The sequence below is a fragment of the Anguilla anguilla genome, chromosome 8 (genome assembly GCF_013347855.1).
Source record: "Anguilla anguilla isolate fAngAng1 chromosome 8, fAngAng1.pri, whole genome shotgun sequence".
Taxonomy (NCBI): domain Eukaryota; kingdom Metazoa; phylum Chordata; class Actinopteri; order Anguilliformes; family Anguillidae; genus Anguilla; species Anguilla anguilla.
The window spans coordinates 44,670,639-44,684,011 of NC_049208.1; the positions used below are offsets into that span (position 1 = coordinate 44,670,639).

The 13,373-nt window shown below is 40.2% G+C and overlaps 1 protein-coding gene across 9 annotated transcripts in view; it reads left to right on the top strand.

Annotated features, from left to right (window-relative positions):
• Nucleotides 1-13,373, top strand: part of csmd3b (CUB and Sushi multiple domains 3b) — a 938,142-nt gene that overhangs the window by 727,219 nt on the left and 197,550 nt on the right. For 6 of the 9 annotated variants that reach the window (XM_035430384.1, XM_035430391.1, XM_035430390.1 and 3 more), the window contains one exon: nt 5,349-5,507. In XM_035430384.1, the coding sequence (XP_035286275.1) occupies nt 5,349-5,507 (159 nt within the window). The remainder of the gene's footprint in view (nt 1-5,348; nt 5,508-13,373) is intronic. The other 3 variants (XM_035430386.1, XM_035430387.1, XM_035430392.1) reach the window with 1 other exon arrangement.

A 13,373-nucleotide genomic window follows, 5' to 3' on the forward strand; every position in this document is an offset into this window, starting at 1 on the left:
AGATGTTCATGGTACCTTCAGATGTTTGGAAATTGCTTTGTCTGAGGTCTTGGCTCAGTTGCTTGGATTTTCCCATGGTATCAAGGGCAAAAAGGCAGTGGCTCTGAAGGTAGGCCCTTAAATACAGCCACAGGTGCCAATTAACTTCCAATTAACTCCCAATTATGACAGTTGGCCAATCAGAAACTTCAAAAAAGTAATTACATCAGTGGTACATACAGTGGTACATACAGTATTTAATTAATTAATTATCAAGTTTTCACATTCATTATTGATAAGCAAGCATTGATATCTGATCATGTTGTAGCATAGTTTTCAGGATGGTAAAACAAAATCAAGTTTCCCTGCGTGTTGTTCCATTTTTAATTTCCCAAGATGAACCTGTAGATCGCTAGACAGTTTGATTTGACAAGATGAACTTTCTGGCTTGTTGGACATGATCGGTGGGTCTGCAAAGCATCATCATCTAAGTTCAAAGCATAAATTGAAAAAAACAGAGAGGTTTGACTCTGCAGAAGGTAACGTAACCCTGCATCAGCTGTTTTTATTTTTAGAGTTGTTGCTGCTACCAGCTAACTACCAGTGATGCCACTTCTGCTAGTAGCTTGCCAAATAGTGGGCCTATACACGCAATGGGACAGCAATGCCTTTAATTTATTGATGGCCAAGTTGGACTTTGTACGACATCTGGAATCCTAGGATAGGCTATTGTGACCACTTTTGGTAGGTAGAAGTCGAAGAAGGCCTTTGAGGATAAGACACATTTTATTTATGTCATGGTGATGGTATTTTACATACTAATATAGGCCCTATTTTTGGTTATGATTTGTCTATGGCTTTGGTTTTCTGACTGAAAATTGTTGTGAGGTTTGATCAGGTTTATTCAGAACAAAATTAAGTTCAACAACCAATTAGAATAAGGTATGTCTGTAGAGCCCAACTTAGTGAAATAATGTAGACACGACACTGGTTTGGAAAAATTTTATATTTTTATTGGCTATGAAAATGAATACACGAATAGGCTAATTGAAAACAATAATTTGCATAACATGATGAATGATATGATTCTTAATCAGTGGAAATGATAATTATGCAATGGCTAAATAATGAAGTTGAGGAGTTATGGAGGAATATTTCAGACAAAATTAAATAAATAAATACATCTATAAATAATTAAATATATTGTGTAATGTGACAATAAATAAATAATAATAAAATGAAATGTGAGCATAGATAATTTAAATGTGGCACGAAATGTATGTATTTATTTATTTAATTATTTATTTATTTCAATGATGCTACGTGCGACATGAAATAAGGCTTGAAATTAAAACCGTCACTTTCACCCATCAAAGTTGGGAGCGCGAGCTCTAGTGAGTACTGTTTTTTGATTGGTGCATTGACTTGATTCGATTGTTCATGCCTAATTCAACATGGCTGCACTGGAGGTGTGTTGTTGCACCCCACATGGTGCAAATAACCGTGCTGTTGAATAAAAGAAGCAACATATTTGAATTTCTGACATGTAACAAGGAATGAAGAGACATGGGGACATCAGGCTAAGCTAGCATAAGAATGATGCCTGAAAAAGCTAGCTCGGCACACTGGAAAGCTAGCTCGGGACCACTGAAATTACCTTGAACAAGAGTAGTGAAGTGAATAGTTGGTACATTTACAAAATATGATTCTGGAGTTGATTCTACAGAGACCTGCGAGGAATTCAGTGCCTCTTGAATCAAATTAGCCACGTCGCGGAATAATTGTGGGCAACTTTTTCTGCTCGTCATGACCACCACTGACCGCCCGCTGGCACAACATAGTGTGCTACTGCGCTTTGCTTGCCTTGGGAATCCTATCGCTCATCGCTGGATTGCTGTAGACTGCAGCCACCAGAGGCGGGTCTCTCAGAAATACTCAACCTATCACTAAGCGTCCTGTGTTTTGTGTACTCGATAGAGGCCGCCCTCCCAACTTTGATGGGTGAAAGTGACTGTTTTAATTTCAAGCCTTATTTCATGTCACACATAGCGTCATTAAAATAAATAAATAAATAAATGCATACATTTTGTGCTACATTTAATTATTCATGCTCACATTTCATTATTATTTATTTATTGTCACATTACACAATATATTTCATTATTTATAGATTTATTTATTTATTTAATTTTGTTAGGTGATACATCAGGTCGTGAGCTGGTCCAGGGTCCCTGCATGGGAAACTTCTGCACTGATGTCGGGAGTTGCGATGGGGTTCCAGTCAAGACGACTTGTGGATGTGCATAGATCTTCCGCTTTGCTCTATGTTCATTAAAACAGCTGTCAAAGGGAGATAAATCAGCTTGATTTATTTTGAACGGTAGCAGGCCAACTCTGTCTTAGTGATCCAGTGAGGTGCAGGTGGGGGCACCCAGCGAAGGTCCAAGGTCCTTAAGGAATGTGTCTGATCGGTTACCCTCAGAGCAAAGTTAAGGTTTTGGTGAGTTTTTATGCTCACAAAGTCAGTGACACACTGCTGACACGTGCGTTCCCTGGAATCTCAGTGGTAGATGATTTTAGGCATCCAAACATTTGATTGGCTCATTGTATTGGAGCTGTCAATCAAACATTTACCACTTTAATGTTTAAAGTATATTAAATCAGATTCTCCATTTTCTTCTCAAGGCGGGGATTTCCAGCCCCAAACTGGTGCCTAATCGATCAAGCAATTAGTTTATCACAGGGTCGCAAGAGGAAGGGGATAGGCACTTCATCACACCTTGGTTGACCAGAGATGTTATTTGTGAACATAACTCAGAGTAGGGCCAGTCCCATGGAGATATACATGAACTGGAGACAGCTTCTGCTTACCGGTTCCATGGATTCCTATGGGAGCTGCTCAATGGCGCATGAAGCCAAATCATGGAGGCTGCCATGTTTGACTATGGGCTTTTGGCACGAGAGCATGTGCACTGGGTAGCTAAACGTGAAGGATCACGGTAAACATAGAGCAATGAGTGGGTTTGCTCTGAGAAGGTTTTCAAATCGTATGATGAACTATGACTTTGCTGGCTAGCAACATGATTTTGTGGAAAGTGACTAGGCCATTTCTAATGTGGTTTCTAATAAGGCAGTAAATAGTTTTATAGAAGCATTTGGCAAGACTGTACATTACATTAGCTTGCTATCTACATAGATACTTATAAAAAAGCTACACAAGCTAGCAAGACTGAAATGCAGTGAGAAGTTGTGGTCAGCTCACTAACTAAATAACTATTAGGTTTCACAAGCTAGCTATCAAACTGTTTTACTGACTAACCCCAGCCAACTAGCTAGACAGTAGAACAGTTGTAACTGGCTAACTTTTCCGAATGATGCAAACATTCGGTGGCAGTCAACTGTAACATGTAATTATATCTAGCTAACAGGCTAGCCACAACATCTGACTGGTTTAAATCTTACAGTCAAGAAGTGTGCTTTTCAGCCATTCTGTTTTATGGGAGGTAGCTACTACTAGCTACTGTTGTTTAAAGGACATAGAAAAGTGACTTCCAAAATAAATAAAAAATGTGATCCGTAACTTGGTTATTCGATTGTAGTCTAACAGGTGCTAAATCCATAAATGACCTCCCTACAGTTCCTAGTTATTCCTAACCTGCGTGATCCTGATTTCAAGGAAAACACATTGTTGTGATTGCAGACAGGAAGAGCTAACTAATATAATTCATAATTCATTGATTTATTTGCTTGCTTGAATTCCTGCGTAGTACTTGAGAGGAAGCAAAAGATTTAATCATTATTGAGTTTTATTTTTTATTCAAATGGAAACATGCAATGTGCTTTATATTTTTAGCTATGTATATAACCAAAGTGTGGTAATAAAATAAGAGCGCGTCATCTAATGGAATATTGGCTCGTTTTAATTGTTTACAGGAAAAAGTACTATATGGGCAAAGACAACTTTTTAATATGATTTGCTGTACAGTAATGTTGTTAGTCCTACTATCCTGAACTGTGGTACTGACATAATCTAAGCAGTACAAGGTGGAAATTAATCAAGATGATGTCATTGCCTAGTGCTAGTGCCTAGTACCCCATCACTTAAAAACCATTCTTCTCAATTGTGCTTTATGTCTATCTTTTTTATCATGAAATACATGCTAAGAGACTGAAAAATGAACATTTGTATCCTTAGAAAAGCAGTGAGTAATAGCCTACAATTAAAAGGGAACCGCAAAGCAATTTCAAAAACAGTGGTATTGTCCAATCTCCTGTAGCCACTGACGTGATGGTCGGTCTATCACAGCACTATCACAGTCTATCTTTTTCTGTGGGACTGTGGGAAAATTGGTGCCTGGAGAGTAATTCGTTCATTGTGAAGAAATTTTAGAACTAAAAATTTTATTTGGCCGGGTAAATTTGTTGTTTTGAATGGTCTTCAATTGGAAAATTTGCTTCTGGGTACCAGAGGCTCACTAAACTGCAATACTTTGAGCAACCACTAGAGTTTATGCGCTTCAAGGAGAATGGCAATCCCTTGTCGGTACTGGATACAAGAAGCCAGAGGCCACAAACATCCTGTGTGCAAGTTACATTGTTAAAAAATTATCAAATCAATTCTAGTGTGATTATTTTGTTATGGTGCTGTATTAGCCATGCCAAGTTAGTCAGTACTTACATAGTGGATAAAGACTGCCCACTGTGTTTTTCATCATCGATAGAGTATTTGTTTTTCTAAACAAGGGCGGGTGGTGATGGGGTGGTGGGCTTCATGTATGCAGTCATGATTAATACAAAAGTCAAAAGCCCTGTGCATCTCAGAGAATGACTGATGCCCAACTAAAAAATAACTCTTCACTTTACCTGTGTTTATGATTATTTTAGCAACCCGGTTACATATATAATAGGTTTTGGGACAGGTTACTGGGCTGGTTTCAGTGTTTTCCAGGTGGAAGAAAATGAACAAAATTAGCCAGTTTTTCATTTCGTTCTAACAGTTCAGGAGCCTTATATTGCAGAAGGAACAAAAGAACAGAAATATTAAAATTTAGATTTTGCTTGGAACGAACAGATAGAATAAAATTTAATTTTCAAGCCCTGTTTTGAAGTGTATGCATTTACAATTACCCTTAGAATTCTCTTTGTTGTAGAGACAGACTTTTTTATACTGCTATGACTCCTTGCTGGAAAATGTACTGGTAATCAATACCAGCTGTGTTACTTGTCTTACCTTAGCTGAAAAGTGCCTGAGAATTGAAGGAAGCCTGTTGCTCTGTCCTGGAGTACTTCATTTTCTGGGTGTTAATTATAATTGCCTACACCTAGTGCTGTTATTCCCTCTCACTCCCATCCTTTCTCTTTCACACAAGGGTCCAGCATCCACAGCCAGACTCTGGCCACCCTCAGTGGAGACCTCCCCACACCCTTCAACATCACCACTACTGGCCACCAGCTGCTGCTGCGCTGGTCTGCTGACCATGGGACCAACAAGAAGGGTTTTCGCATCAGATATGTTGGTGAGTATCAAAGTATGTATCCATTTTCTATCAATCTCTTCAACGTTGCACGCTTACTCTATTTATCTTGCTTCTCTAACCGCATGTGGAGAAAGTTTTCATGCATATATCCCACAGGCTTGTGGGAGTTGATAAGCATGCTTTATTGCTGCTCCTGAAGAGGTTGTATTAGTAATTTACAGATGTGTTCCATGAGCCAGCTTTCTTGCTTGTCCTGTGGTTTACAGACAGCTCTGTACAGTTTACAGTTTTCCATTTTCATAATTTTACACTAGAATGTTGAGTAAAAAAACATAATATATAGCTGCAAATATCAATTGAGGTAAGTTTCAGACCCCAAAAAGCAAAATATAAATATATACAAAGACATTTCATGTTTTTCAATTCAATCAATTTCAGCAGTTGCATTTCTAAATTACAGCGGTTTCGTTACATAGGTAGTATAAGGGGAAAGTGTATCAAGGCATATTACAGACAGGGGAAAGTGTATCAAGGCATATTACAGACACACTGAGAAAAGTGCTAAAATGTTGTAGGGGACTTGCCGCTACTTCTCATAGTTGGGCACCAACATGTAGAAGATATACATCTATATCCTCAAAGGTGGCATCATCATATATTAATCAGCCTCATAAATTAAGTATACAAACTATGAATTGGAAATTTAAATTAATAACTATATTAATTATTATTAAAATTACACACATGGATAGTGAATCTTAACCAAATCATAATATCATATTCAGCCAATACCAAATTAATATAAATTAAAACCGCAAGCGGCGTTGGGAGGGGTCCAAGCATTGGCACCGTCGCGCCCCCTATGGAGCGATTTTAAAATGGCTTTATGCTCATGATCATATGCCTTCACCCAACATATCTACTGAATATCATGATGATCGTATAAAATATTGATGACTTATGGCCAATTTTGTGCTAAGAGACGCTGTCGGATGACTTAGTTACGTCGCCATGGATATGTCCTGGCCGCTTCCCGTAAAGGCCTTTACTATGTCGTAACACTTAGATGGCATGTCATAACACTTAGATGGTCCGGCGTGTATGCACAGCTGCAGTGTTTCTGCGCCGCAACTAAAAAAGGTGTCACACTAGTGTTGTCACGATACCAAAATTTTGACTTTGATACTGATACCAGGTTTAGTATTACGATACTCAATACTGAAATGATACTTGAAACTTAAATGATGCTAATTCGATACTCGGTACCTAACGATACTGAAATTACCTTAATAGATGAGAAACGTAATGTCCACAAGGGTTGACCTCATTTTCGAAGTCATGGTTTATGAACAACCTGGTTCATTAACAACCTTTAAGTTGAAGCCTCTTCAACATATTAATATGCATAGGCCTATAGTGTTACAACACTGAACAATAGAAAAATATGTTAAATATATTTCAAAAATTAAACAGTTGTAAACTAAATAATCTTTAAAACAGGTCTTTCACCTTTAAATAGATTTTAAAACAGCATATTTTAATAACAATATAGCATCTATCTATAATAAAATATTTCCACACTGGAACACCTATTGCTACTGAAGTGAACTGAGTCAAAGCTTGCGCTGTATCAAGGAGCTGAGTGCACAAGTGCAAGTCACCTCACTTGGCAACCTTAGTTGCAACTGCCTTCTAGCGAAGATTCTGACAAATTACACTTTTCATCCTCTCAATCAGTAATGTGGGAGACAATTTTCCCTGGCTTTTACATTTGACTCAAAACTACCGAACGTCGGAATATTCTAATACCGAACCGTTTTTTTTTTTTTTCTTTTTTTTTTTAAGTACCGAGAAAGTGCTGAAGTTTTGGTATACCGTGCAACACTACGTCAGACACATATTCCAATCCATTGCTCAGCTTAGCAGAGAATGCACATTTCAGAGCGCCACAGAGACAGATAATAATAACACATAAATGCACATTTCAAATAATAAAGACGACATTGAGAAAAAACGGAAATAAAAGACGTAATATCAACTCGCGATCTGCGTGCTGCGCGCAAAGTAGCCTACCGTTTTATTTATTTAGACATTGGCAGATAAGAAAAATTTTGGTTACGCTGACCTATAAAACAAAATTCCAAAAGCAAAATCAGACATGTTATACATCGTTAGAAAGCTTATACTTTCACCTACTGAATAAATTAATTGTCAATCAAGCCAAATTGCACTAAAAAGAGCAACAAGTGTGGTATCACGCACAGCTATTATTGAAGATAGCAGACCCAGGCGTCACAGATGCGCGTATATTTCGCAAACGGATTGTCCAAGACAATATATGACCACTCATTCGCAAAAGGGACATCTGTACGCATAAAATCAATGGTAAGATTGTATATTTATTCAATGTTTAGTCCCAGATATTGACTGTAGAATGACATGGTATCATTTTTGAAAAAGTTAGTCTCGCTTATTTCGTTATTCAGTGAGCAGCGTTTTCACTGCTGTATTGGCATATTTTAGGGCTAATGTCGGGTTTATGTTGTTGCTACGGAATATTGCGTTACATTACATTACAGGCATTTGGCAGACACGCCTATCCAGAGCGACGTACAACAAAGTGTTTAACCATAACCAGGAACAAGTGTGTCGAAAACCCTAGAGGGCAGTAGCCTACCATTCCGAGTGCAGGGAACAACCGCATAGTTCAACTTGGACCCTGTAGGTTAAACTGATTAACACTAACACAAACAAGAACAGCAACAACGCAGTCTATGCAAAAATACAAGCAATAGTTAAGACGAGTTAAGTCACCTACAAAACAACTATCTAGTTACAACCCTAAACTTACAGTCGGTTTAGAGATTAAATTGAGAATACGATTTACAGCATAAATTGCGTCTTTTGTTTATATTCAATATTAGTAATTGCAGTGAGAAACTGCAGCTGTAGGTCGTTATGTTATGGTAGCAACGGAACGAAGCGGACTATATATGTATTAGGCTACCGTCATTGTTTCATTATACCAGCGTGTTTTCGCGCGTTTGCACAGAAACTCAGAACCTATCAATAAAATGGTTTAGCTATTTCTCAGCATAATGACAGATTCAAAGACTAAACGAACTCACCCGATACTGTCTTCAAATAATGTCTGGCACTGTCTTCCATTGCTTCCCGACGGTCAGACCGTCCCCTCACTGATGAAAACTAGACCCTACGGTGTCGGATTACTTGCGTCGCCATGGATGTCGCTTGCCGTAAAGAAGTTTACTAGATGTCGTAACCGTTTAGATTTGGAGCCACAGCTCTTCCGCACCCCACCTAATAAAAACGACCAAATGGCGGGCAAATTATATGGCGGACATAGGTGGTCCCAATAGCAAAGTTGTAGAGCACATTCAGATGCATCGGTCGCTGAAGTTTTGTGTTGATCTGACTTATGGTGTAGGAGTTATGGACTTTTAAAGTATGACCCTTTGTTATAGCGCCACCATCTGGTCGATATAGGTGATTTTTAGTCCCTGAGTAGTGGGGGGCCATAGCAACCCACCTACCAAATTTGGTTGGTCTACAACTTATGGTTGCTGAGCCTCAGACATTTTAGCGGAGAAAACTTCCACACCCCAACTAAAAAGTCTAAATGGCACACAAACAATATGGCGGACATAGGTGGTGCCAATCACAAAGTTGTAGAGCACGTTCAGATGCATAGGTCCATGAAGTTTTGTGTTGATCTAACTTATGGTGTGGGAGTTATGGCCTTTTACGCATTACCCTGTTATAGCGCCATCATCTGGCCGACGTACGTGATTCTTAGTGCCTGAGTAGTGGGGGGCCATAGGAACCCACCTGCCTAATTTGGTTGCTCCAGGACTTACGGTTGCTGAGCCTCAGACACTTTTAGCAGAGAAAAATAATAAGAATAATAATAATCCTAACAGATACAATAGGGTTCCACCAGCTTCGCTGCTTGGACCCCTAATGATTCAGCTAAATGGTGAAGGTATACTACTAAGTTCTTTTGATTAGCAGCAGCTGACTCAATTCAACACAAGAGAAACATTGATACGGACAATCTTGTAAATATAATAAAGTTTATTGAATACAAAGTGCTGAAAAAGGCAAAGCACAATTCACTACGATAATGTAATAAACTTTGTGAGTGCACGTGTGTGTGGGTGTTGTGTGTGCGTCCGTAATGCGTGGCTCTCTTGGTTCTTTGACCACCGCTAATCATAGAAGTGCTTCGGAGCCCGTTGTTCCTCCCGCAGCCGGTAGCCGAGGGTATACGCGCCTTGCTCAGTTGCAGGCCTTGCGAACACTTCCTGGTGTGTGGACTCAGGCGAGAGGGAGAGAAGGGTGGCGAGTCCTGAGAGAAGAAAATGGAACATAGAGCGTGAAACAATGGCAACCTCAATTTTATTGAAGGTTCCGTGTTTTTACAGTAAGCCAATACTGTAACAGGAAAGCTGTGGTAGGAGGCGTGGTTAAATGAGTCACTCTGAGTTGGATAAATGGGCTTTGTAGCTTAGTGGTTTTGTAGTCCATGGTATGTACAATGTGCAAAATAAGACAAAATACAAAGTGCAGTATTTTTTAAAAATTATTTCTTCAGTCATAACAAATTCAGCACACTCCTCTCATCCCCTGCTCCTGCTATTTATGCGCTTTTACATACGTCTCTCTCCTGTAATCTCGGAACCAATCGGCTCACCCATCAAATTAAAATTACGATTTAGCCTCTGGGGGTAACGCAGTAGTTCCATGAATCAGAAGTACCCCAGCAGATGGCGGCATTCCATATGCAACCTAGTCCTTTCCAGAAGTCTTACCATGTTTATAGTCCGATAGATAATTCTTCAAATGAGAATGCAATGGCGATCACAGACAAAAGTTTTCAACAGGATTATTTCACAAATTAGCAGTTTACGTTGTATTCAAAATTTCAAACCACTTCAAGACCTTATATTGAGATATTTACTGGAAAAGCAGGACGTATTTGCCTGTCTGCCGACAGGTGACAGCTAAAGTTTGATCTAAATGAAACATGGCCCACAGCTGGCTCGCAGCTAGCTAAGGACTTCCCTGAGAGCCACTGGCCAGATGCCATCGTGTTGGTTATTTAACTGCGTTCTTTTGTTCGAGTTTTTGTTTTTCATGTTATTTCAGGCAATTTAGCCATCTTCTATCGATACAATCAGTATTATCATCTGTACTTATGTGGTGTTGCCCATGGATTCTTTTTATGTGCGCACTGCACCACCGTGATTGGTCAAGCCTACTCAGCTTTAGACACTTCCAGCAGGAAGTTATCACCTATGTTTTCATTTAGTTAATTCATGTTTTTGAAATGGTCTGCTATTTCATTTATGAGAAAGTCTGTCAAAGAGAGAGAGTTTCTCCAGGGATCTTGCCTTCCAAAGAGACCGTTTTCATTGTTTGCAAAAGTTATGTTTGCAATTTCACTTGCATAGGCACTGGACTAATTTTTATTAAATACTTATTCCCTACAAGGAAAGCTAAGTCTGGGTACCTAGCTTTCAGCCAGTTCTGCCTTTTACCTGTGGTATCCCTTGGAAAGATGCTCTCTCAAATCGTAAAGCAAAATGTGATTAAATGATTCACTGGTTATTTTGCAATACATCCATCTATCCATTCTCTAACCACTTGATCCAAGTCAGGGTTGCGGTGGCAAAGGGGCAAGCAGAGCAACCCAGACGTCTCTCTCCCCAGCGACTTCTACTAACACATCCCGGTGGATCCCCAGGCAATCCCAGGCAAGCCTTTGGTCTACCCCTAGGTCTACCCCTGGGTCTCCTCCCCAGTGGCCGAGCCCGGAACACCTCCAGAGGAAGGTGCCCAGGAGGCATCCTTAATAGATGCCCGAACCACCTTGACTCCTTTCAATGCGGAGGAGCAGTGGTTCTACTTTGAGGTCCTCCTGGATAGCTGAGCTCCTCACCCTATCAAGGGGAATAAGCCCTGTCACCCTACGGAGAAACCCCATTTCGGGTACTTGTATTCGCGATCTCACTCTTTCAGTCACTACCCATAGCTTGTGACCAATGGTGAGAGACAAAAATTGACTGGTGAATCGAGAGCTTTGCCTTTCGGCTCAGTTCCTTCTTCACCACCACCATCCGATACAATGCCCGCATTACTGTGGCCGCTGCACCTAGACGGCTGTCGATCTCCGAATCCCTTTTTCCCTCACTCATGAATGAGACCCCAAGATGCTTGAACTCCTCCACCTGAGGCAGTTGCTCCTCCCTTACTTGAAGTGGGCAAACCATCTTTTTCCAGAAGAGGACCATGGCCACAGACTTGGAGGTGCTGATCTTCATCCCGACCACATCACACTCAACTGCAAACCGCTCTAGTGGGCATGGAAGGTCACAGTATGATGAGGCCAAGAGAACGACGTTATCTGCAAACAGCATAGATGCCACACCTATGTCCCCAAACTGGACACACTCCATACCTCGGCTGCACCTTGAAATTCTGTCCATGAATACCACGAACTAGAGGGGAGACAAAGCGCACCCTTGGCAGAGTCCGACACCCACTTTGAACGAGCTTGACTTAATGCAGAGAATGCAAACACAGCTTTCACTGTGAGTATACAGGGACAAAATGGCATGCCACAGTGACTCTGGCACCCTATACTCCCACAGCACCTCCCACAAGATATCCCGGGGCACACAGTCATATGCCTTCTCCAAATCCACAAAACACATGTAGACTGGATAAGCAAACTCCCATGCCCCTTCAAATATCTGTGAGAGGGTAAAAAGCTGCTCTGTTGTTCCGTGGCCTGGACGAAGCCCGCATTGTTCCTCCTGAATCTGAGGTTCAACTATCGGCCGAAGCCTCCTTTCCAGTAGCTTGGCATAGAATTTCCCAGGGAGGCTGAGGAGTGCGATTCCCTGATAATCCCCTTCTTAAATTTAGTGATACATATTTTTTATTTTAACTGAAATTATAAAAGCTATTTCCTGTTTTAAGATAAGGTAACATAACAATGCTTGCCATTTTCCTGACTAAATTAGTGTTCTGATTACCTACAGATTAGATAGTATCTAACGCCGTATCAATCCCCGGAGTCTCTGCCTCCACTCTGTGACCTGGCAGAATATTCCACATATTGACTACCCTCTGCATGAAAACATTCTTCCTAATGTCTGTATGGAATTTACCTTTTACTAATGTCCCTGAGTTCTACTAACAGAACTCAACCTGAAGAATCTCTTCTAGTTTACTTTGTTGTTCCCCTTTATGAATTTAAAAGCCCCAATCAAAGTCCAAGCCTTTCCTCATAACACTTATCTTTTATACCCAGAATCAATCTGGTTGCCCGTCTTTGGACCTTTTCCAGTGCCTCTATGTCTTTCTTGTAGTACTGTCTCAAGAACTGCACACAATACTCTAAATGTGGTCTGACAAGGGTATTGTATAGGGTGAGTATGATCTCCTTAGATTTATACTCAATACTCCTGGCTATGTATTCCAGCATTCTGTTGGCTTTTTTTACTGCTACAGCACATTGACCAGACCCTGATAGGCTTTGATCAACTATTACTCCCAAGTCTTTTTCTACATGTGCAGATTCTAATTTTGTACCATCCATAAAGTAATTCTGCCCTATGTTTTTATTCCCCACATGTAGAACTTTACATTTGAATTTCATTTGCCAGGTTTTTGCCCACTTCTGGATTCTGTTTAAATCTTCTTGGATTACTTTAGTAGATTCCAAACTGTTGGCTAAACCTCCCAGTTTTGTAACATCTGGACCCAGCACCGATCCCTGTGGAACTCCACTTCCCACAATACCCTGCTCAGATAAGATCCCTCCTACTACTACCATTAGTGTTCTATCCCAGAATAGGTGTACCTAATAAGGTGGCCGGTGAGTGTATA